General features: G+C 42.7%; 1 protein-coding gene across 11 annotated transcripts in view; it reads right to left on the bottom strand.

The window, feature by feature from the left end:
- Nucleotides 1–23,227, bottom strand: part of RAPGEF2 (Rap guanine nucleotide exchange factor 2) — a 295,940-nt gene that overhangs the window by 171,128 nt on the left and 101,585 nt on the right. For all 11 annotated transcript variants that reach the window (XM_019534546.1, XM_019534555.1, XM_019534550.1 and 8 more), the window contains exon 3: nucleotides 20,151–20,207. In XM_019534546.1, coding sequence (XP_019390091.1) covers nucleotides 20,151–20,207 — 57 coding nt within the window. The remainder of the gene's footprint in view (nucleotides 1–20,150; nucleotides 20,208–23,227) is intronic.

Below are 23,227 nucleotides of genomic sequence, written 5' to 3'. Positions count from 1 at the left end.
TCCTACCCTGCGGTTTTTTAAGAGGAGGTTGGATGAACATCTTGCTGGGGTTGTTTGACCCCAGTATTATTTCCTGCCATGGCAGGGGGTCGGACTAGATGATCTACTCAGGTCCCTTCCAACCCTAGAAACTGTGAAACTATAAGATCTCCACGTTCCTGTCAGACTATTCCTTTGCAAGGTTTTCTCCAATGTGCTCCAATGAACACTGTCCAATGCTGTTCATGTCTCCTGCAATGCACACATTCTGTCCCTAGTAAGTGACACCTGGCACACGCAGTTCCCCACCATGTGAGGTAGATAGCATGGCATCTTCTTTCAAGAAAGCCTTCAAGCACCGCCCAGGTCATAAGATTCAGTAGAGGCAATCCATCACCAGTCAAAGGGGGAACTCACATGGCACTGTACCGCTACCACCAGAGCCTGTATTCACATGGTGGAATTCCTGGTTCAATGTGGTCCATTACCACACCAAGCATAATGCAGCACTACCAGCAGTTGAAACGATCTCTTAGGGCAAGGTGACCTTCAAGATCAAGTAACATTTGTAGCTCACAATAGCACCAGTTCATTCAGCTCCTGACGTGGTTTGAAGGTCAGCAGGCTGTGATCTATCACATGCACAACAAGGTGATGGATTTGAAAACTGCGTCAAAAACAGAGAATCACAAGAACTGTCAAGCTGCCCTCATGAGAACCAGCAAAAGGAGCCTGTTCTGGCAACAGCTGTGAAGCTGAACCATTACTACAGGTACAACCCATCATTGCCACTGTGACTCAGACAGCTGGCTGCTCCCCCTTCCTATAGTGTTGCTCACATTTTGGATCCCAGTCAGGGGTCTTTGCTGAGTTTTGACCATCAGCTAGTGAAAGCAATCCCAAGATGGAGAAAAAGAACATGTCAACGAACGTGCTGCTTGCATGAACTTCAAAGAGTGCAAGATGCCTGTCTGTTCTTGTGTTCTATGACTATGACCAGTTTCTACATCTTTACGCCCTGGCAAGATGCTGCCTCTCCACTCCAATAAACTCAATGGCATGCTCAGCATGCCATTTCAGTGTATAGACAAGTGTTTACCCCACAGACAGAGAATGTCTTCAGCCACTGTGGCTAGGTACAGCATGCTCATACTTAATATATAGCATGAACTGCCTATCATAAGGTTAGCAGTCAATTTCAGTAAACTCTTTTTTGTAATGCCCTTTAATAAAGTATATATAGCTGGTATTACTTACAATTCATGTTGTGCATAGCATGCTTTATTTTCCTAAGATATTTCAGTTTAGATTTTAATTAAGTGTATGTAGTCAGTACTCACTACCAAAGTTTATGTAGCTGATATTCGTTACAAATTCATGGCATACATTGCTTTATTTTTAGGCTGACAATATTTTTAGGGGCAGCCTCCTGCCAATATACACATAAAACTCACATAGTCCATAAGAATATTTTTTTCCTGTTTGACAAGATTAATAGTCAACTAATAGGTCATTATTTAGATAGCCAAACACTTGAATAAAAACAAAACAAAACAGCATCCCAGAGATGGGGCTTAATTTTACTCAGTCTAGTGTTTCTGGGACAGATTATGACAACACAGTAGAATGGACCCCAGGCAGGTTTAGATTCAATTAAACAAGATTGCAAATTAAAAACAAACAAACAAACATCAGTATTCAAGTTCCCCATATATCAAAAGAAAAATCCAAATCATGAACATGCTTAAGAAATGGATGGAAATTAATGCAGACAAGTGCAAAGTGCTGCATCTAGGGAGATGGAACCAGCAGCACACCTATAAACTGTGGAACATCCTTATCAACATGGTGGCAAAAAGGGATCTTGAAGTTATTGTTGACTCCAAGATGAACATGAGCTGTCAATGCGAGGAAGCAGTTAGTAAGGCTAACAGCACCTTGTCATGCATCTACAGATTCATCACAAGCAGGTCCAGGGAGGTGATCTTCCCCCTCTATGCGGCATTGGTCAGGCCACAGTTGGAGTACTGTGTCCAATTCTGGATGCCACACTTCAAAAGGGATGCGGCTAGCACTGAGAGGGTCCAGAGGAGGGCCTCTCGCGTGGTCAAGGGGCAGCGGGGGAGGCCCTATGAAGAGAGGCTAAAGAGCCTGAATAATTCCCCTTTTTGACTAAGTTGAACTTTATTCTAGGGTGTCCTAAGTACTGTATTTTATTCGATTTGTTTGAGAGGAAACATGCATGTTTATAGTAGAAACATTTACCATTATAGTGTTCTTATCGTCCTGGTGACTCAAAACTGCTGGACATAAATCTAGTAATATTAGTTTAACCTAATAGTTTCTTCATAGTATCATAGTGCTTATGGTTGGAAGGGACCTAAACAGATGATCAGGTCTGGAAGAGGGGGGCCATCACCAGGGAGAACTATACTGCAATTGCTCGGGGATGCAGGGGGGCAGTCAGGAAGACCAAGGCGGAGATGGAACTGGGACAAGCTACCCAAATCAAGGACAACAAGAAGGCCTTTTTTAAATACATAGGGAGCAAAAAGAAGGTACCAGGTAACGTGGGGCCCCTGCAAGACATGCTAGGAAATTTGGTCATCACCCAAATGACAAAGCTAACCTATTTAACAACTTCTTCACCTCCATTTTCCAGAGCTGGGACTGGATCACCCCCCCACTGGGTCCCCCCTCAGGCCCCAGGGGACGCGTACATAGGCCAAGGGTCAGTGAGGATCTAGTCAGGGAACTTGGTGGCGATTCCTGCCTTCCATCCTTTTTAAGTCTCTCTTTTGAGGTGTAGGAGGTCCTCAAGTTCCCTGCGAAGCCAAGGGGGTTGCTGTGCCCTTTTGCTACCCTTCCTCCTAAATGGGACAGCCATCCCTTGTGCTGTCAAGATCGCTCCCTTGAGGAGCAACCACTCCTCTTGAACTCCTCTTCTGAGAAGTCACAGTCCCTTAGAGCCTCGACAATGAGCTTCCTGAGCTTGTCAAAGTTGGCTTTCCTAAAGTTGAGGACTTCTGCATTACTAACTGACTTGCCAGCTTTGTGATAGATAGTAAAGGTGATCAGCACGTGGTCACTATCACCCAGTTCCTCCTGTTTATTTTCCAAGCTCCTGGCATTGGTGTACAGGCATCCATAGATGCTTCTCAAGTAAATTTCAGGATGTCATCCTCTCACTGTACTCGGCCTTGGTGAGGCTGCAGCTGGAATACTGCATTCAATTCTGGGCTCCATAATTCAAGAAGGATGTTGAGAAGCTTGAGAGAGTCCAAAGGAGAGCCATGCGCATGATCAGAAGGCAAGAGAATAGGCCTTATGAAGAGAGGCTGAGAGTCATGGGACTCTTCAGCCTGGAAAAGTGCAGGCTTAGGAGTGACCTGGTGGCTGCTTATAAGTACATAAGGGGTGTGCATCAAGATCTGAGGGAACGTCTGTTCATCAAAATGCCCCAACGAATAACAAGGACCAACAGTCAAACTCCTCCAAGACCATTTTAGGCTGGACATAAGGAAAAACTTCTTTACTGTCCAAGCCCCCAAGACCTGGAATAGACTCCCTCCAGGTGGTGCAGGCACCTACTCTGGACTCATTCAAGAAACATTTGGATGCTAATCTTGCTGGGATCCTTTGACCCTAGCTGACTTTCTGCCCCTGGGGCACGGGGCTGGACTTGATTATCTTCAAGGTCACTCCAGCCCTAATGTCTACGAAATCTATCAAATCAGAGCTCCAAGCAGCAAGACAGAGAGCGCCACTTTAATAAAAGCATTTATTGTGGGCAGAGACCACCCAGGCAAAGGTTCTCTGCTACCTCCAAAGGGCTAAGCAGTTCCACTGTTGCCAGTCTGGCCTGCACATCCTTGAGCAACCAAAGTTATTCAGCTGTTCCCTCTCTATTCTATACAACTCCCAAGGCCGAGCTGTTCCTATTCTCTGTCTCCACACTACCCCTCAAAAGTGTCTGTTAAGTATTCAGTATTTTCATTAATGACTAGAATGATGGAATAGAACATGATGCCAAACTGGAAGGGGCTTTCAAGACTATTACAATGTGAAGTACAAACTAGAGAAAAGATGTGAAATGATGAAATGCAATAAGGATAATTGCAAAGTACTAATCAAGTACACAAATACAAAAAGGAGAGATATCTGGCCAGCTAGTAGTCTACAGAAAAGGATCTGGGCAACAGAACACAAAATTGAACATGAATCAACAAATGTCATACTGTTACCAATAAAAGTTGAATACTATACTGAGATATTTGAGCAGAAATGTCACTTAACCACTCCACCTTTGCTCAGCACTGGTAAGGCCTCAGTTGAAGTACCATATCTAGTATTAGTCACCATCCTTCAAGAAAGGCAAGGACCAACTGAGGGGAGTACAAAGGAAAGAAACAAAAAGGAACAGAAGTTTGGAAGAGAGCCTTCAAATATGTAAGATTACAGCAAGGAAGAAGATTTTTAAAACTATTCTCTATGTCCACTGAGGATTGGACGACTGTAACAAGGACAATTTAAATTAGACATAAAGGAAAAAACCCTCTAGTAAAGCACTGAAAGAGAACACCACTGGAATTTCCATCCTTTCAGGTGTTGAGCAAGTTAGGTAAACCTCCGTTAGAAATGGTTTAGAGATATTTATCCTGTCATGATACAGAGGGATGGACTAGATATCTCTAAAGGTTGCTTTCTGCTCTATTTCCTTTGATTATTTACTTCTTAACTTTTAATAAAAACCCAGCAAGATTCACAGTTCTCATGCACATTTTCTTATAAAATAGGCCAACAAACCCAGATATCCTGATAATGCCCCACAGAAAACATGTTAGCACCATCTGTTGGATGGTTTAGATAAGTCTTCCTTTAAGTTCTCATTCCTTCTGGGGTATAACCAGGACACTAGATATTACTTCTTAGCCAGACTAATGTACTTCTTCAAAGTGATGGCCAAGCCTCAGCCATCAAAGTTCTAGATGCTACATGGTGCTAAATAATATTAGTTACAAGAGAAGTTATAGAAAACATGTATTTTATTATATCCTGTTGTATATGAAACAAAGTTACTTATGTCCATGCTAGAAACACTTCTCTGATCATGGCCTGAAATTTCATTTTTCCTTTTTTAATACAGGGCCATATATAGACATACCCTGAAAAAAGGCACATTTACAACAATCCCTAAAACAACAAATTAAGGATAAAGTGAGCTTAGAAGTGAAGACAAGACACTTCTAACTGAATCTATTAACACTTAAGCAAACGCTTACCTTTATATACATGAAATATCAATTTCACTGGACTGATGAAATGTAAGGATCACAGACATAGGGTCTGTCTCAGCAAGAGTATAACCGTGGCAGCAGAGGCTAGAAAACTTACCTGGAATCACATATAAGCATTCAGATAGCTAGTCTCCTCACTGCTGCCCTAGCTATGCAGACAGCAATCTGAGTGCACCTGCTCAAGCTGCAGTCACACCCTTTGACTGCAGTGTAGACACACTCAAGTCTAATCAAGACCAAGTAAGCAAAGTGGTTCCATATATTCACTGTTTGGATTATAAATGTTAGTACCACTTCTCAGTAGAGAGCTACTGAAATGTTGATTTTCTCTGTGGGTACCAGACCAGCCAATTTCACAAAGGAGGCAAAACATACCAATTTGCCCTCTGAGAGAAATCCCTTCCACTTGTGATCTTTCATGTTCTTAATCTCTTTTATTAATCATGTAAAGACCTACAAAAGCCTAGGTCAAAATACCATATTTTCTTGCATACACCCTGCCCAGAGACTGCAAGAAGTGGCAGTGGCACAGGCACAGCTCCCAGCTGCCTAGCTTCAGCATGGATGCAGGGAAAACCTTCCACCCAGCTCGCACTGGACTGGAGCCAAGTTGTTTTGGTCCACAGACTGTTAAGAGTTGCTGACCACTGGTGCAGAGAAGCACTTCTAGGCATTCCTCTGTTTATATTAGCAGTTACTATCATGTTACGTAGAAAGTCTAAAGCTGATGACACCAAATCAGCTATACAAAATTTCCCAATACCCAACTTGAGAATTTTTTTAACTTGAAAAATAAGTGCCATCAGAAGAATTAAGCTGCGTCTCTCTTCACTTCCCTTTCCAAATAAGAAACATAAAAATATCAGACGCCTGCTTGCAAGTGAAACAGAAAGTTCAATTAACAATGGCTGGGAACAGATGTTGAATCTGTTTCCAAACAAGTTATGCCTGTGTTTATCCTGAAACACAGAAACCCTGGGATTGATGTGTATACATATCACCCTTCCAATTGGGTTTAGTGAATGACTGAATGAACTGCAGCTTTTCTGCCACTAATTCAATGATGCAATCTCAGGACAACCATTCAGACTCACTTCGCAATGTCCCAGGTCAAGCTTAGCACTTCTTGTCCCATACATAAACCATTTTAATGTTTATTCTGGAACAACAGAAATGGACAGCTGAACAAGTGCACTTTGTCCTAGGAGAAAACACCTTCTCCTGAGACAAATATGACATCTGTCAAAGACAGTACGTTCCTAGCTACCACTAGGGTTTTTAAACTTATGCCCACAGCTGTGAGTCCTTGCTGAAAAGCAAATGGGAACTAGAGATATTAGCAGAGATAATACAGAACACAAAGCCATGAATTTAGGAAACAATTTCTTTGTACAGTCCTCCATTTACATTCATATGCATCTTTCTTTGAAAGACGTTATCTGTACTTTTGTCCATTTCCAGTAGTAGAAGGTAGTTTAACACAACACTGTAGCACTCACATAATGCATATTTCTGTCTGTACAGAGTAGGTCCTTTCAGCATTTTATAAAAACAACTAAAACCAGTTTGCATAATAATATTCAACAGGCACATCTACACATCACTGTACATGCGCTATAGCGATGTAGTGATCATATGCATCTACTGGCAAAACTTAACCATGTGCTGTATGCATGGTGCAGTAACCGCTCATACTGTGCCATGCTTTAGTATTTCCTTTTGGAAGTACTAAAGCATGATGCCGTAGCAATTTTGCCATATGGAAACGTGTAAATCTGCCCAATACACAGCAAATAAGAATTTTCATAGCATCTTATATGGACCGCAGATAATGATAAAGCTGTCTGCTGCATAAGCAACATAATCTTGCAGACACTTGATATTTAAATTCAGTAAGAAAAAGCAGAAGACTGATTAAAAACAAAAACACCCAGCACTCTAAATTACAGGAAGAAAAAATGAAGAAGTGGTGTGACATGATCCGGCATCCAAACTATTTTGTGGACATTACACATGCAACTATGCTCTTAAGTCTACAACCAGGCACTATCCTCTCAAAAACTCTTCTGTTGCCAGAATTATTGCAACAATAAAAATGGCTCTCTTCAGTCAAAGATTTACGATGAGACGCTGTAACCTAAAATCTTACAAAAATCTTAGTTTACTTTATTACAGCTTGACAAAAGGTTCGCTAAGCATGGCAAATAAAAATTTACAAATATTGGTAGAAATTGGAACTCTCTGTTCAATGCCAACCAATGTTATTATCAATGAATTGTTTAGCCTATTAAGAAGTCTTGATTCAATAACTTTTATCTAAAGTAGCATCAACTGCCAAGTCCTTGAATGCATCTGTCCTATGGTAGTTATAAGCTAAGAAGCTCCCCATAGAAGATACCTTCATTGTAAAATATATAAACAAGAAATCCTGATTTACTGCAGTGCAGATTTGGCAGTATCCCAATACAACTTGCCAACTGCCTAACTATCAGAAGGTATAACACACCTTCAGGGAGAGTGAAAAAAGCAATAGACCAGCCCTGCTGCATCAACTCTTTGCATTATTAAATATCCTCCTGGATGACTTTCATAGACGCCTATGAAAGCACAAGGAGAATAAATACATATTGCCTAAAGAAGTCTATCTGAAAATTAGTATGCTGATCCAGACAGAAGCTTCAAACAGTGTTAGCACCAAGTTTATTGTTTATTCGGAAGGATTTTAAGCATTTTCAAAATGTCTCCTCTGTGCCCTTAGAAATACAGGAATTAAGAAAAAAAATCTGTCACTAGAATCCTATGAAATCAAAGCTGTTCAGTGAACAGCGAGGACAATAAATGCTGAAATATTTCCAAAACCTCTTTGAGTAGAGAGTAAAATGTTAACGAACAGAAGAGAAAATGATTACAGTGGAAGCCAAAAATATCCAGTGTGAAAACTTTGACTCATCTCCCACATATCCCACCCCTTCCCCTATCTAAAAGCATTTTCACAGGTTTGTAAAAGTGTAGCAGTTTGAAAAGATTTAAGTTTTTTTTAATGTAAAAAAGCATTATATGACTAATATTTAATAAGCCACACACTCAGTGTACTTTATTTAAACACATGCAACCATCATAACACTGCTGATTATACATAGCATAATGTTTTTGGAACTTTATATGCAAGCCAAAATATGCATTTCAATGTGAGGATGAGTTGCTATTTAACCAAGGAGTTAATTACCAAAACAAGAAAGTCCAAATACAAATCTTTTTTATGCCCCACACCCATCCTGCAACCCACTACACAATTAGGTCAGACTATATACAAATATAAAGACATGAGGGGCAAGGATTTTTGTGAGTGTTCTTTTACCGGACCAATTGTATAGTTGGTCCAACTGCATAGTGAGGAGCAACATCCATGAACCACAATACCCTTCCTCAGGTCTCTTGAGGGTACTATGAAACTTTGCCTGGGGACATTTTTCCTGGCCCTTTATGGTTACAACATCATCACAACACTACCAAAGCTAAAGATGTAATTTAAAGCAGCATCCTGCTCCTGGAGATGTTGCCTCTGCCCTCCTGGTTACTTGCATGTTGTTTTTAATCCAGGGCCCTAAGAATTACTTAGAGAAGTAAAATGGGCTCTCCTCTCCTATCCCCAAAAGCTCTCTAAAAAATCCTGTTTCTTGCTGCTTCTTGTACATGAGCAGTAGGGACAGAACTCCAGCAAACTGGTGAAGCCTAAGCCTGGATGGATACAATCTTTGCAGGTTAGCCTAACCTGGCTAAGATAAATCAGTTTTGTAACCAGACAGGCATCCCAAACATTCAGGCACATGATACTGCAGTAAATCAAGCTCAGGTTAGAAGCCAAAGGGGGCTAAAGCAGCCCTCCCTTCCCTTCCACAGAGCTAAGCTGAGGTGGGCATGGCTGAGGGGGGCGTGATATGGCATTTATCAGTTCTGTTATCAGCATTTGACACCCCAAGAAAGCAAAGCCTGCTCATTACAAGTTCTTAAACAGTTTTTTCCAAAGGAAAATGCATGCCAGCCTCTGGCTTCTTTACTATTCATTCCATCCAGGAAGAGCACACAGTAACTACAGATGCTTCCTCAGCCTGACGCAGGTTTTTTAAACCCAAAAGCTTGCTAAGACATTTTTTTCCAATTATTTACTTGGTCTAATAAAAGATATCAGATTTACCCAAAGAACCTTGTCTGCCTTTTCCAAAGGAAGGAATGCAGGGACATTACCATCTGAGCTGTTGATTACTTCCAAAAAGGCCTAAGTGGACACTGTCCTATCTGCCTTACACAGCATTAGTTAGCATACCACATGCTGACTACAGTCTGTGCTGTGGGAGAGGAGGAAGGGATCTCTGCGTAAGCAATGAGTAGTGATAGCAGGGAAAGGGGGGAACAAGGAAGCCAGCAGATGAAGCTGTGCCTGCAAGTCCCTAGGCAAAATCTTGATACTAAGCAGACCCAGGACCAAAATAAAACAGCTATTTGAAAAGCAAGAAAGAATGTAAGATGTGCTATAAAAAAAAATTTAAAAAAATCAGAACAATGGTCCATCCAACTCAGGGCAGCCCCACATGGGGCAGAGCTCCACATGGGGCAGAGCCCCACCCATTCCTGCTGGGGCAGCCTACGCCATGCTCCCACTGACCTGGGCCCCAGGCAGCACAAAGCTTCTGGCACAGTTGTTTCGAGTGTCGCTGCATCCAGCCAGGTGCTCCTATGCTCCCCTCACCTCCAGCAGGAACCACAAGGCTGAATCTTCCTACTGCCTGCCCACCTGGAGTAGAACAGGAGTTGGAGGAGGAACTAGAGGCAGGGGAAGCACACCAACACCCGGGCAGCTGCAGCCACAGTGAGAACAGCCTCACTAAGAGCTGCGTGCTGGCCAGATCTAGGCCAGTGGGGCTGTTATGTTCCCCTGCTTGCCTCCATCTGTGGCTGCTGCTCTTGGCAGGCAAGAAGCTTCAGCCAGGTGGCTCCTGCCCAGTGCACAGAGCTCTGGCTCTAGCTCCTGGTTGCTTTCCACTCGCTCCACCCACCCAACATTATGAGAAGCCACCTACAGCCAGGTAGAGCAGGTGGAGGGCAGCCAGACACTGGAGCCAAAGCTCCATGCATTAGGCAGGAACCACCGAGCTGAAGCTGCCTCCCCGGCTTTGCTTGCCCAGAGCAGCGCAGCAGAAGCAGCAGCCGCAGTTGGAGGCATAGGAAGCATATGCCACACACAGCTTCTGGTGGTTGCACCTAGCTGGGTGCTGCTGTGCTCCCCTCACCTCTTGGTGGCAATGCGGGCCTGGCCACATACAGCTGCTCTGGAAAAAGCCCCGCCAGAAATTGTGCGCTGGCCGGGGGCCAGTGGTTATGGGTGGGAGCACGGCATGGGCTACCCCCAGGTGGGGCTTGGCCCCATGTGGAGCACTACCGGGGCAGCTGCATGTGGCCTGCCCCCCAAACATGCACATGCCCCCTCCACACATGCCCATTCACCCCTCACCAGCCCCCCTCAAAGGGCAGGGCATGCAGGGAGCAGATCACACCTGTCCCGCTCCAAATCCACCCAAAGCCCCACAGGGAGTTTTGGCGAGTTGTGCGGGGCAAGGGCGGAGGTGCTGACCTGGCCTGTGGCAGTTCATCAAAATTCCCTATGTAGCCCTTGGGCCCAAATAATTGCCCACCCCTGATTTAGCCCACTGCCGTGTCTCCAATAGAGACAGGGGTGGATGCTTTAGAGAGAGAGCACTGAATTGGATATATCAAGAGTGATCTATACCCTATTCATTACCCTTCCTAACACCCACCATTATTGGTTTAGAAAAGCCAGAGGAAACATCTTCAACCATTCTGTTCAACCACTATTTAAAAATCTAATCACTCATGAATTTTAGTTCCTTTTTGAACCTGGTGATGCAATCTACCTGTACCACCTTGTAGCAGGACACTAGGCCTGCTACTGATAGTAGGAATAATAGTAACTAGAGGCAGCAGGACACTAGGGTGCCTGTTACTGAGAGCTTGAATGGTAGTAAAAGGGGCTCAGCTGCCACTCACCAGGGCAGCAGGTGGGAGTTGTTATGGCGACTAATTGGGTCAGCTGATCGCCAGGGGGCTGGGCCTGGCCTTTATAAACAGAGAAGGAGGAGGCCAGAGGGCAGTTCCCCTGCTGGCAGCCTAGGAGAAAGAGGGAGCTTTGTGCAAGCAAGCCAGCCGAGTAGAATATTAGAGAAGCCGGGTAGCTGGTGAGCAACTGCTTGGCGGCACTGGGTAGAAGAAACCCTGATGAGGAGATGTGAGAGGGAGCCAGGTTTGCTTGGAACTTATGTTGGAATCCCAGAGGGGGGAGATTTTGGTTGTGCTTGGAAGTTATGTTGTAACCCAGGAAGGGGAGATTTTGGGTTCAGTTATTGTTAAGACCAGAGGATCGGGCAAGGCTGTAGGGGTGGAGGCGGCCTCAAGGGGAACTCCCCAGTAGAAGGGGGGTTTCTAGTGCTGCAGGGGCACTGTGTTGTGGGGTGTCCTGACCCCAGTGTGGGCAACTAGTGGGACAGGCCTGGTGGGGCATAGGCCCAGGAAGATGGGTCTGGGGGCCAGGTAAGGCTAAGGCTGCCTGAGCCCCAATTGCGAAAGGCCTGAGTTGGGCATAGGACCCAAGGAGGGGTCTGGGGCCAGGTAAGGCTGAGGCCGCCTGAGCCCCAATTTTGGGAAGGGCCCCAGTGCGGGCAGGGAAGCACAAGCAAGGGCCCCAGTGGGGCACTGTCTATGGGTGAAAGGCCCAGGAGAGAGTGTAGATGTTGCTCACTATCCGTGCCCCTTCCCAGGGCCTGCTCAAGGCTCCAGGAGAGGGCAAGCATAGGAAGGAGGCCCCAGGAGGGGGCGCGCATATAGAGTAGTCCCGGGAGAGGGTGAGTATAGGGCGTAGAGTCCTGGCATAGTAAGGCGGGCACCATGCCACAGTGGGCAGGAAGGCAGCCTCCCATGAATAATATAAGATCAAAGACGTGGCGGGCAAGATAGAGGGTGCATTCAAGACCCGAGCTGGCATGGGTAGGTAGGGCACTGGGGGAGGTCACGGCATCCCTAGAGGTCATCCTGCCACACACCTCCTGTGGCAAAGAATTCCACAACTTAACTATATGTTACATAAAAGACTTCTAGCCTCTTTCGTGTCTCCTGGTATTGCAACAGCTCCATGCCACTGATCATTTTGTTTGCCCTTCTTCGTACCTTTTCCAATTCTACTATATCCTTCTTGAGATTACCGTGTACATTTCTAATACCATTCAAGATATGGATCCATCATGGATTTGTAATAATGGTATAATGATGGTCTCCATTTTGTTTTCAATTCCCTTCTTAATAATGTCCAATATTTATTGTCTTTCTTGGTTGCTGCTACACACTAAGCTATCATTTTTAAAGAGCTAACTATAATGACTCCAAGGACTCTTTCCTGAGTTCTAACAGCTAATTCAGAATCCAGTACGGTGTAGGTATAGTTAAAGTTATTTTCTCTCTCATGTGTATTACCTGGCTCTTGTTGACACTCAGGTTCATCTGCCATTTTTTGCCTGCTGGACTCCTTTACACCTTAGCATTTGACACCCCAGAATAATTTGGCATACACTACACATTTAGAGCTAGCACCATGCACCCACACTTCCACTTTTATCAATGAATATGTTTAACAATATTGAGCATAGCGCAGATCCCTGTAGGACCCCACATTTGACCTTGTTCTATTCTGAAAAATGACTATTTAGCCCTACAAGCTTTTGCTTCCCATCTTTTAACCAGCTCCAGATGATCCACAAAAAAAAACAACAAAAAAAACGCCTCCCTCCAATCCAATGGGAACTTGGTGTTGTTAAAAGCCTTTGGTGAGAGACCTTGTTGAAACCATTTTGAAAGCCCAAAATATATTATGACAACTGGATCTCTACTGTCTATGTGCTTATTAACACGCTCAAAGAACTCCAGCAAACTGGTGAAGCAAAATTTCCTCACACCTACAATCTGTATTCTTAAACAGCTTTTCAAAGCATTTTTAATATACACTCCAAAACATTATGTATAAATAATGTTAACACTATGTTAAGTCTTAAATTTCAACTTGACTTTGTTATGGGTACTGCACAGTCCCACAAATGAGGAGAAAGATTGGTAGGTATTTTCTTCTCTCAAACACCACCTCTCTCATGGAGTTGTGAAAATCCTCCAGAAACGACGCACCCAATATCACAATACTCTTTGTCTTTTAAAGTCATGTGTCCCAGGCCTCTAAATCAAAGGCCAAAGGTTATTAAAAGCCTAGAAAAAAGCTTATGAAGAAAGGCTGAAAGAACTAAGATTAAAGACTATGGGGAGAGGCAGGGCAGGGGAAAGTTATGAGATTCTACCCCCTATTAGAACCAGATGGTTATTAAAAAAAAAGAGGAGGTAACCCAATTCTGTGGCCACAGGGAACAAGATATAGAGGAATGGTCTTAAATTGTGGCAAGGGAAATTTAGGTTGGATAGCAGAAAGACATTTTTCATTATGAAGGTGGTTAAGCACTGGGACAGGCTAAGGGTTGTAGAATCTCTATCCTTGGGTGTTTTAACAGCAGGTTAGACAAACACTTGGTTGGAATGGTTTAGATGGGGATCAACCTACCCTAAGAAGGGGGTTGGACTAAATGACCTCCTGAGGTTCCTTCCAGCCTTAGTTTCTACAGTTCTGTTATTTTCGGTAGCAGCTGCATTTTGGAGCAATCAGCTAGTAATAAGCCAGCCATATCTTACTGCCCTACACTTTCTCTACTCAGTACCTTTTTCTTTGGTTAAATTGGTATCCACACATAAAGAGATACAAGACAGCTGCCTCCCAAGTCTGCATAGAGGAGAAAACACATACACAAAAAATGGTAATTATACAGACATGAGATTTCATTCCTCAGAATTTCAGCTGTTATAACTATTAGACTTTGAGGACTACGCTTTAAAATTCTAGTAATAATAAATATTTCATCAATAATTAAGTACAACTTATGCCCTGCTCACTCCAAACATTTACTTTAAGGTATATAAAAGTACTGAACAACAGTCGCACACTATACTGTATAAAGATTTCATCTAGGGTTGTAGAAGTAATTGTTTAAATTATTTATTCAGAAAAATATGTATTAAAAAAGTTTTTGTAGTTCACAAAGTTTTGCCATCTTGCCAAGTATGGCTGAAAACACTGAATTTTGTGTAATCAATAAAATGCAATTTTAGCTGTCAAGGATTAAAAGGGTTATACTGGCACAAATTAAATTGCAACTTATTAACAACTAAGCTTATAATAAGAATGCTGACCAAACTATCTGTAGTGGAATGCCAAAGGTCTATATAATGTAGATGTGAGGAACAAGGATATTTTAAGATTGCACTTTGACAGAATGCTTAGTAACTGGAGAGGGAATGGGAGGAGGGAAAAGAGAGACAGACCTTAAAGTTGGGGTGCCTTGTGATGTAGGAAATAAAAGTTAGATACTGGCATGTCAGGAAAACCTGAATTTTTACCCTGAAGGATTTTAACCCTTTCATCACTGACTTCACATCAAATAGAAGCAGTAGATATGATTGGCAAATGAAGAGTAACTGGAGCTGAACTGCCACTTTTAATAACCCAGTTTTCATGTTAAACAATGAGACGGCCCTAGGGTTTGAGAATTTGTCACAGATGTACACCCGCTGATAGTAAATGCAGATGAGTTAAGTCAATTTTAAACAACAGGCTCAATTTTTCCCTTTCGGCCATTTTAAATAAATTAAAGATTTATATAGGTATTACGAATAGTAACAGCTTATTTGTTTTGGGACAAAGAAAAAATGTACAGAACATCATGGATAATTCTGTTTGATGTTGCATTAAGTGCATGAATCCATGTTTAGTTGAGAACGCGAGTTTCTGAATGGGAAGAGATACAAACTAAATGGTACCTTAGCACAGAGAAATGCAACACAAGGAATACATGTTTTTTTTTTGGATAGCTCACTGCACTTAACTGGTACACCGGTTTGCATTATTAATATACAGAGAAATCAAAATATATGAACATTGGGAAGTTGCATTAAATTTATGCCCAGGAGAAGCCATTTTAACGTTCATAGTTGCAATCATTTTCAGCCTTTTCTTAATGTGAACTGTGGTGCTTGTGTAAGACTAACATGCTAAGAGCACCAAAATCTGATGCCCTCAACATATGGACCAGAACAGGTAGTTTCTAAGCTGAAGTTCAGTCTCAATATCCATTTAAATCCTTGGGCTCTTCCAAGGAATAAGAGCTTCCAGCTGCATTGTTTAGGAATATCCAACAAAAAAAATTTTGATGTCTCCTACATCGTAACGGTCAAAGAACCTTGCTTCACTGCTAACACAGAGTGGGTTCAAACTAATGACGTAAAAATGAAAAATCTCTATATTCTACTACCTATACTTCTTGAAATACACTGCAACTCATGAATATATCTATAAATTAAAAAGTTGCCATTAAAAACTCAGTACGTCTCTTGCCTATGCCAGGTTTAAGAAAAACACAAAAGGCAATATAGCACACACAATTAGGAATGACATTCCAGCAATTTTCAGTGCAGAGCTCCTTCTATAAATAAAGTATAAATATACTGAATATTAGTTTTAAAATAAAGTATTAGAAGAAACTGTAAAACTGTAAATTTTATAAGACTTTTCTTCCAGATGCATATGACCTCACTATATATTAAAACACCCTCCAATTCAAAGAGACCTATTGTTTGTCATCTGATTTTAAAGTGGCTAACATTCCATTAAAAGCAATTCCAATGTTGGTTTTGGATTAAACCCAGTTAAATAGTGGTCCTAAAAAAAGCAGAGTTCTCAATGCCAGAAAAATGCACACATGGCTTGTACTTTTGTCTAGCTCAAGAAACTGCCAGATTGCCAGTAATACCTAATGAGGCACCAAAAAGTCAGAAAGTGAATAAATAGAAAAGACAGGCAGAAGACCAAAGTGAAGATGAAGTCACATGAAAGGACTGACAAAAGAAATCAATTCAAAGGAATGGCATAAGGCACTTTAAATTAACCCAGATTTCAGGATTCCCTGCTTGCATCTTATATTTTTCTCAAATAGGTCATTTGAGTCCTTAAAAATTACGAATATTAATTCTGAACAGCAGTTTATTTGGTCATGAAAAATTCAAATAAAAAACAAAAGGATGACACCTATTCTTTTCACTGCTAACACTAATGAATATGTGGAACTTTGTGTTTTAAAGTATAAATGATAGTTATTAGAACAGAAGTATGTACATGATACAACAAAAAATTTAACCAACAGTTTCATTAATAAAACTGGTAGTACAAACTAATTGAACTTATACCATCCTCATTTAACAGAGTAGATCAATATCTACAAACTTTTTACAGTGGATCTTCCAGATATACCACTAAACTGGTTAAACTAGACATTAACCCAAGTCTTGCAGAACTGTCAAGAAACCTGAGCACAAATATGATCTTGACAAAGGGTAGATGAGCCATGACATTAAAAAAATGCAATTATATTTTAATTATCCAAAAAAATGGCAAAGTGTCATAGTTGTATTTGTAAGGCTGCATTATTCCTTACATAATATTTTATGATCTCTACTTTAAATAAAAACTGGATGTTAGCCATTTTATTTGTAATTAGAACACAAAAGAATAGTTCTTAAGGGCATTACGCTAAATCTGAAGTGACATTAGTTCATATCCCTGGCTAATTATTAGCCATGCTAGATTTGTTGATCTGGCACCTTTAGTAGCAAAAGTTAGTCACCACTGTTTTAACTCAGTGGACATACAGCCAGATGACAGCTTAATCTGAGGAGATGACATTGCATATCCACCAACTCTCTTCTTCCGCTGCTTACATACACAGTGCGTAGCACATCCACAAAAAATAATAACCATCCATTCTATCATAGACACCAAATTAAGTCTGTAATATTTTGACAGCATGTCATGCCAAGCGCCAGGTCTGGGGGACAACACAAGGTCAGTGGAAGCCAGGAAGTCAGAATCCAGATCTGTTGGGAAAGAGCAACCTGTTCCTCAGAGGGAAATTCTTAGGTGGTGGCTTGAAGCAGGGTCAGCAAGCCTGTGGGTCATGTGGCACTGATGACATTTTGTGGTCTCAGAACAGGGCCGCATTCTGCTGGCACCTGCATAGGGTCAGCGACATATTCTGTCTTCTGAGATAACCCTTCCATTTCTGGACACAGGCTGGTACATGATTTGGAAATCTAAGTGGCAGATTAAAGTGCCCAGTGCAGCTGTCTCCAACTAAGATATTTTACCTTCTGGAAATGTTCTAAACTCTTGTAGTCTGTGAGGACCTGCATCTTGTGGCGTGCTCCTTCAAGGAAGTGTCATTTCCTAAAAGCCACACAGATGGCCAGGAGCTGCCAATACAGGATCTCATATTTCTGTTTCACAAGGGTAAGTTTTCTTGAAAAGTTCCAAGACTGTTCTGAACCTTGCTGTTGGTCTTCCACTCCACAGGCCCTGAAGCCAGGAGTGAACCATCTTTGCTCTTTACTGTTTTGGGTATGCACCACCATGTTAGAGTCATGCCATCATCTCATCTATGAAGTTACCTGTCACTCCAGAGTCCAGCAGAGTGGGCAGCACAGGGAATGAGCAGTTTTTCCCCCAGACTCAGAGATGAGCAGAGAGCAGTAGTTGGGGATTTCTTGGGCTGGGTTTGCCACAAACTTCGTGGGCTGTGGATGCCTTGGGGACTGGTGAACCCCGAGCAGGTCCATTTCCCCAGGCCCAGAATCATTCATTTACCTGGCTGCCTCTCTGGTGTCCTGGGGCCCCAACACTGCAGCACCATTCCTGCTGCTGCCAGTATTCCCGTTCTTCTAGTATGCAGTGCCAGAGCCCCCTGCCTGCTGGCATGGGGTTCGGAGCAACTAGAGCAGACTGGAGCCCTAGAGTGGGCAAGGCCTCTTTCTTTTCCTCTCTGCATTCCCAGGACAGCCAGGTCCAAGAATGCATCAAATTCTGAGGCTGTTTCCACCCAAGCCAGTTTATCTCCTTCCACAGACCCCATTAGAAATAGTGGAGTTGGACTGCTTTATTTCACTGAGTGTATGCTGCACAGCAATGGAAGAATGAGGCATAAGCTGTAACAGAATCTTCCCCCGACAGAGCACAGTGCAAACGCTGCCATCCTAACTTGAAGCTCTCCAAACATGATCATGAATTCCTTGAGGAATGCCCCCCAATCTTGGAGAACCAGACTCTTGTGCTACACCAAACATGTGGTCCATTTCAAAGCATCTCCTGTTAGAAGACTAACTACTAGGCTTAACCTTGATGAATCTCGGAAATAGATCTTGGGTTGGGCTACGAATAGTATGCAGCACAGAGAAACCCACAAAAACAGAGCCAGTCACCATCATACCTCTCTGGTAAGGAGATGGGTAAGCAGGGTTCTAGGCCAGGAGGATGACCTGTGGAGGCCTTGCTATAGGGCTGGTAAACCTGGGAGCAGAGAAACGGATTCTGCAACAACTGCTAGATCTGATCTTCTAGCACCTGAGAAGCAAAGATCTGGTCTGGCAGAGCTGGTCCAAGAACCCCAGTGTAGAGTGTGCCTCCATGTCAAGCTCTCTTTGCTGCATGTGGTGGTCTGGACAACTTGTCAAGCTGGGCTGTGGGCAGCCAGTCTTTCCTGGGGTCAGGAGAAGCCAGGAGATCAGAATCCAGGATATCTGTCTGAGGAACCAAGTCAGGGATCCAGAGGGTTGTACAGAGCACGAAGTCAAGAAGCTAGCTGGATAAGGTATCCAGGAGCCAATGCCAGAGCCACGTCAGGTATCCAGAGGGCCAAGTAGAGAACAAGGTCAGATATCCAAGGAATCTGTCAGTCAGTAGCAGCACAAGCAAAGGGTGCAGCAGATAGGTACAAGGTTGACCCTTGTTGCCTGGACAATTCCCCTTCCAAGTCAAAGGTTTATATAGGAAGTTAGAGGTCAGCTGACCTTGGGTAGCCACTCTGGTGGCAGGGAGTGGGTATGTGCCTAGGTCCAGGTGGAGGATTTAGAGGATTCTGGCCACCTGTGTCTGCCCAGTGTGCCACTGGGGAAGTGGCATACCAGGGTGAGCTGCTGCATCAGACAGGCCAAGGCCTTGGTTTCAAGGCCACAGTCTGATGCACTGCTTGATAAAGAAATAGAAGTGTCTCATTTGTGTCTATAAAATGTGGGCTAGGGGCAGAAACTGCATATAAACCAGTATAAGTGATCAGAAAACAGTTCAAATCTGTAACACAACTGTAGTTCAATGCACATAAACTGCTTTAAAATGGTTTCAGCAAATTTGAAGATAAGCTTGCATGGATGTAGTATCAGACTTCACTAATTTAGATTAAATTAGTTTACTGAACTTCTGTCCCAGATCCTCTCCAGATTCAAGTTCATTCCCCTGGTATCCCAGGATGCTTTGCACCTCCCCCACAACCTCCCACCCATCACAGGGTAGGTGGGTAGCCTTGGCCGAAGCTGCCTGTTCCAGCTAAGCAAGTTGGTGTTCTCTAGCACCCCCAGGCTTCTGGGCTAAGCCACCACAGGCACGTGGCTAAATTTCCAGAACCAAAAGCGGATGTCTGTTCACTTGTTTATCAGTTCAACCTACATAGCTTAAACTAACCTGTGAAGATTGAATCAATTCAACCTCAGACTTTGTGACCATCTGTACGTAGCCATGGTAATTCCATACCCCACCCCCCCCACACACACCCCTTACTGCTTTCTGGAATGGTTTAGCTCTCTGAACTGTACACAGAAGGAGAAAAATGAAAAACTTACTAATAAAGAACTTCATTTGCTTCATGCCTTTCATATCTCACAGTTTCACACATCAGTCTGAAAGAAGAGAAAAAAACAAATCAGGCATTTATCTATGATCATTAAAATGGTGAATGTCTCAGATATGTTCAGTAAAACATTCAATGACCATTTGCACATTTCCCAATCTTAATAAGACAACTGTAAATTAAAGTTTATTTTATCCATAAGTAAACTTGTAACATTAGACCTTCAATAGGAAAAAACAAAACAAAACACAATCTGTCTACTTAATGAGGCAAATGATAGGATGCAACTCCTCCCTTTAAAATGGTTAGTTTTTGTGGTTATAGTTTAGTTGTGGGAGGGTTTCTTGTTTTAGTCTGTTTTTGTTCTTTTTACATCAGTTCAAGAAGGATGTTGATAGACTCAAGAGGGTCCAGAGGAGGGTCACTCATATGGTTAGGGGTTTACAGGACAAGCTCTATGAGGACAGATTGAGGGACCTGGACCTCTCCAGCCTCCACAAGAGAAAGATGAGAGATAAGCTTGAGGCCGCCTAACAAATTCGTTAGGGGGATCCAGCAAGGGATTGGAGATGCTCTGTTCACCAGGGTGCCTGTTGGGGTCGCAAGGAACAATTGTCACAAACTGACAGAAAGTAGATTTAGGCTAGATATTAGGACTTCTTCATGGTGAGGGTTGCCAAAATTGGAATGGGCTTCCAAGGGAGATGGGTGCTCTCCCCTACCTTGCGGGTCTTTAAGAGAAGGCTGGATAGGCAAAGGGCTGGGGTTATCTGACCCCAGCACTTTCCTGCCTAAGCACGACGTCTGACTTGATGATTTGTTGAGGTCCCTTCTAACCCTAGCATCCATGAATCTATGAAGAGCTATGTATTAGTTTGTAAGCTAGTTCAGAATAGTTCAATATAAGGAATAAGCAAGCAATATAAGACACTCATCAGATCTCTCTCAATGTCGCCAATACTTTAAGGTGAAAACAGGTTGGTTTTTTTAGTGTGGTTTAACTATGGCTCCATCAACTGTATGTCAAATGGAGTGTTGAACCCTTGGCATGAAGATTCCTAACTGGTTTCTAACTCCAGTACACCAATAATTTGCAAAAAGTTGAGAGAGATAAATGTAATATCCTCTAATGTTCTTAGTGTCCTTTTTGCACCCAATATGAGGTCACTTTTCCATGAAATATAACAGTTTGAGAGCAACAATATGAGAACTTGCTGATTCTCGATAAAGAATACACCAGCCTGGTTATACAACAATCTCGTCAATGAGCAGAAACTCAAAAAGAAATCCTATAAAAAGTAGAAATTTGGTCATCATACTATGGAAGAGTATAAAAGTACTGCACAAGCATGCAGGGAGAAAATCAGGAGGGCCAAGGCACAATTTAGGATCCAGCTGGCAAGGGCCATAAGAGACAATAAAAATGGATTCTATAAGTACGGAAAAAGTCAGAGGAAAACGAGAGAAGCCACAGGTCTCTTGCAGAATGCAGATGGCAGTCTATGGAGGCTATAGAGAAGCCTAAAGTATTTATTGCCTTTTTTACTTCAGTTTTTAAAATAGGGACAGCTATCAGATAACAAATGAAGCTGACAGTAAAGAAAGGTAAGGATACAAACAGTTTAGAATAGTGACAGAACATGTTAGGAATTACTTTGAGAAACTAGATGCTTTCAAGTTGACAAGGCCATTTGAATTGGCTGAAGTAAATTTTGAAAACATCAGCTATGCTCTTTGAGAACATGTGGAGGTCAGGTGAGGTTCTGGATGACTAGAAAGGGACAAATATACTGCCCATCTTTAAGAAAGGGAAGAAGGAGGATCCATAGAACTACAGACCAGTTGGCCTGACCTCCATCCCTGGAAAGGTAATGGAGCAGTCCTTTAGGAATCTACTGTGAAACACCTGGAGTAGAACAAAATGATCAGAAGCAGCCAGCATGGATTCACCAAGAAGCAGCAATGCTTGATCAACCTGATTTCCTTCAGTGATAAGATGACAGGCTTTGTGGGTAAGAAGAGATTAGTAGATGGATGGGATATCTCCTATAGCAAGGCTTTTCACACTTTCTGTCATACTACTCATGACATTAAAAAGCTAAGAAAACAGATGGATGCACTGTAAGGTAGATATAACTGGTTAGACCATTTTGCTCAATTAGCAATGGCTCAATATCTAGTTGGGAGAAGGTATCAAGTAGGATTCTCCAAGGGGCTGTCATGAGTCCAACACTGTTCAACATTAAATTATTTCTACTGCACAATCAAGTGCATGCTTAGCAAATTTGCAGATAACACCAAGGTGAGCAGAGTTACAGATACTCTGGAGAACAGGTTTAGGATCCAGAATGACCTGAATTGGCTGAAGATACGGTTCAGGATCCATCAAATGAGATTCAGCAAGGACAATAACAAAACCCTCCACTTGGGACAGAATAACTGCATGCACAAAAGCAGGCTGGGGAATGACTGGCTAGGCTGCAATATTGCAGAAAGGGACCTGGAGGTTATTGTAGGAGAAGCTGAATACAAGCCAACAGTGTGTTCTTGTTGCAAAAAAAAGGCCAACGGCATTCTGGATTGTATTAGCAGTAGTGTCACTTGCAAATAAAAGGAAGCGATTCTTCTGATCTACTCAGCACTGGCGAGGCCTCATCTGGAGTACTCTATCCAGTTTTGGGCTCCACACTTCAAGGAAGACATGGAGAGTTTGCCGTCTGGTGCAAAGCAATAAAAATTATTCTGGGTCTCGGAGGCAAGACTAAGGATGGAAAGGCTGAAAGAACTATGGTTATTTAGTGTGGAGAAAAGAAGACTGAGGGGGATTTGGTAACAACCTTTAAATACCTGAAGGGCGATTACAGAGAAAATGAACACGGGCTTTTCTCTGTGGCTGTAGAGGACAGAACTAGGAGCAATGGCCTACAGCTGCAGCAGTGGATATTTAGGTTGGAGATTAGAAGGAGTTTCCTGACTAGGACAGTGATCAAGCATTGGAACAGGCTACCTAGAGAAATCGTGAAATCTCCATCTTTGGAAGTTTAAGAGCAGGTTGGAGAGAGACTTGGC

This window comes from Crocodylus porosus, unplaced genomic scaffold, assembly GCF_001723895.1.
Source record: "Crocodylus porosus isolate Cpor-Errol unplaced genomic scaffold, CroPor_comp1, whole genome shotgun sequence".
NCBI classification, from domain to species: domain Eukaryota; kingdom Metazoa; phylum Chordata; order Crocodylia; family Crocodylidae; genus Crocodylus; species Crocodylus porosus.
Note: the sequence above shows the minus strand (reverse complement) of the source record. Positions and strands in the feature narration are given on the sequence as shown.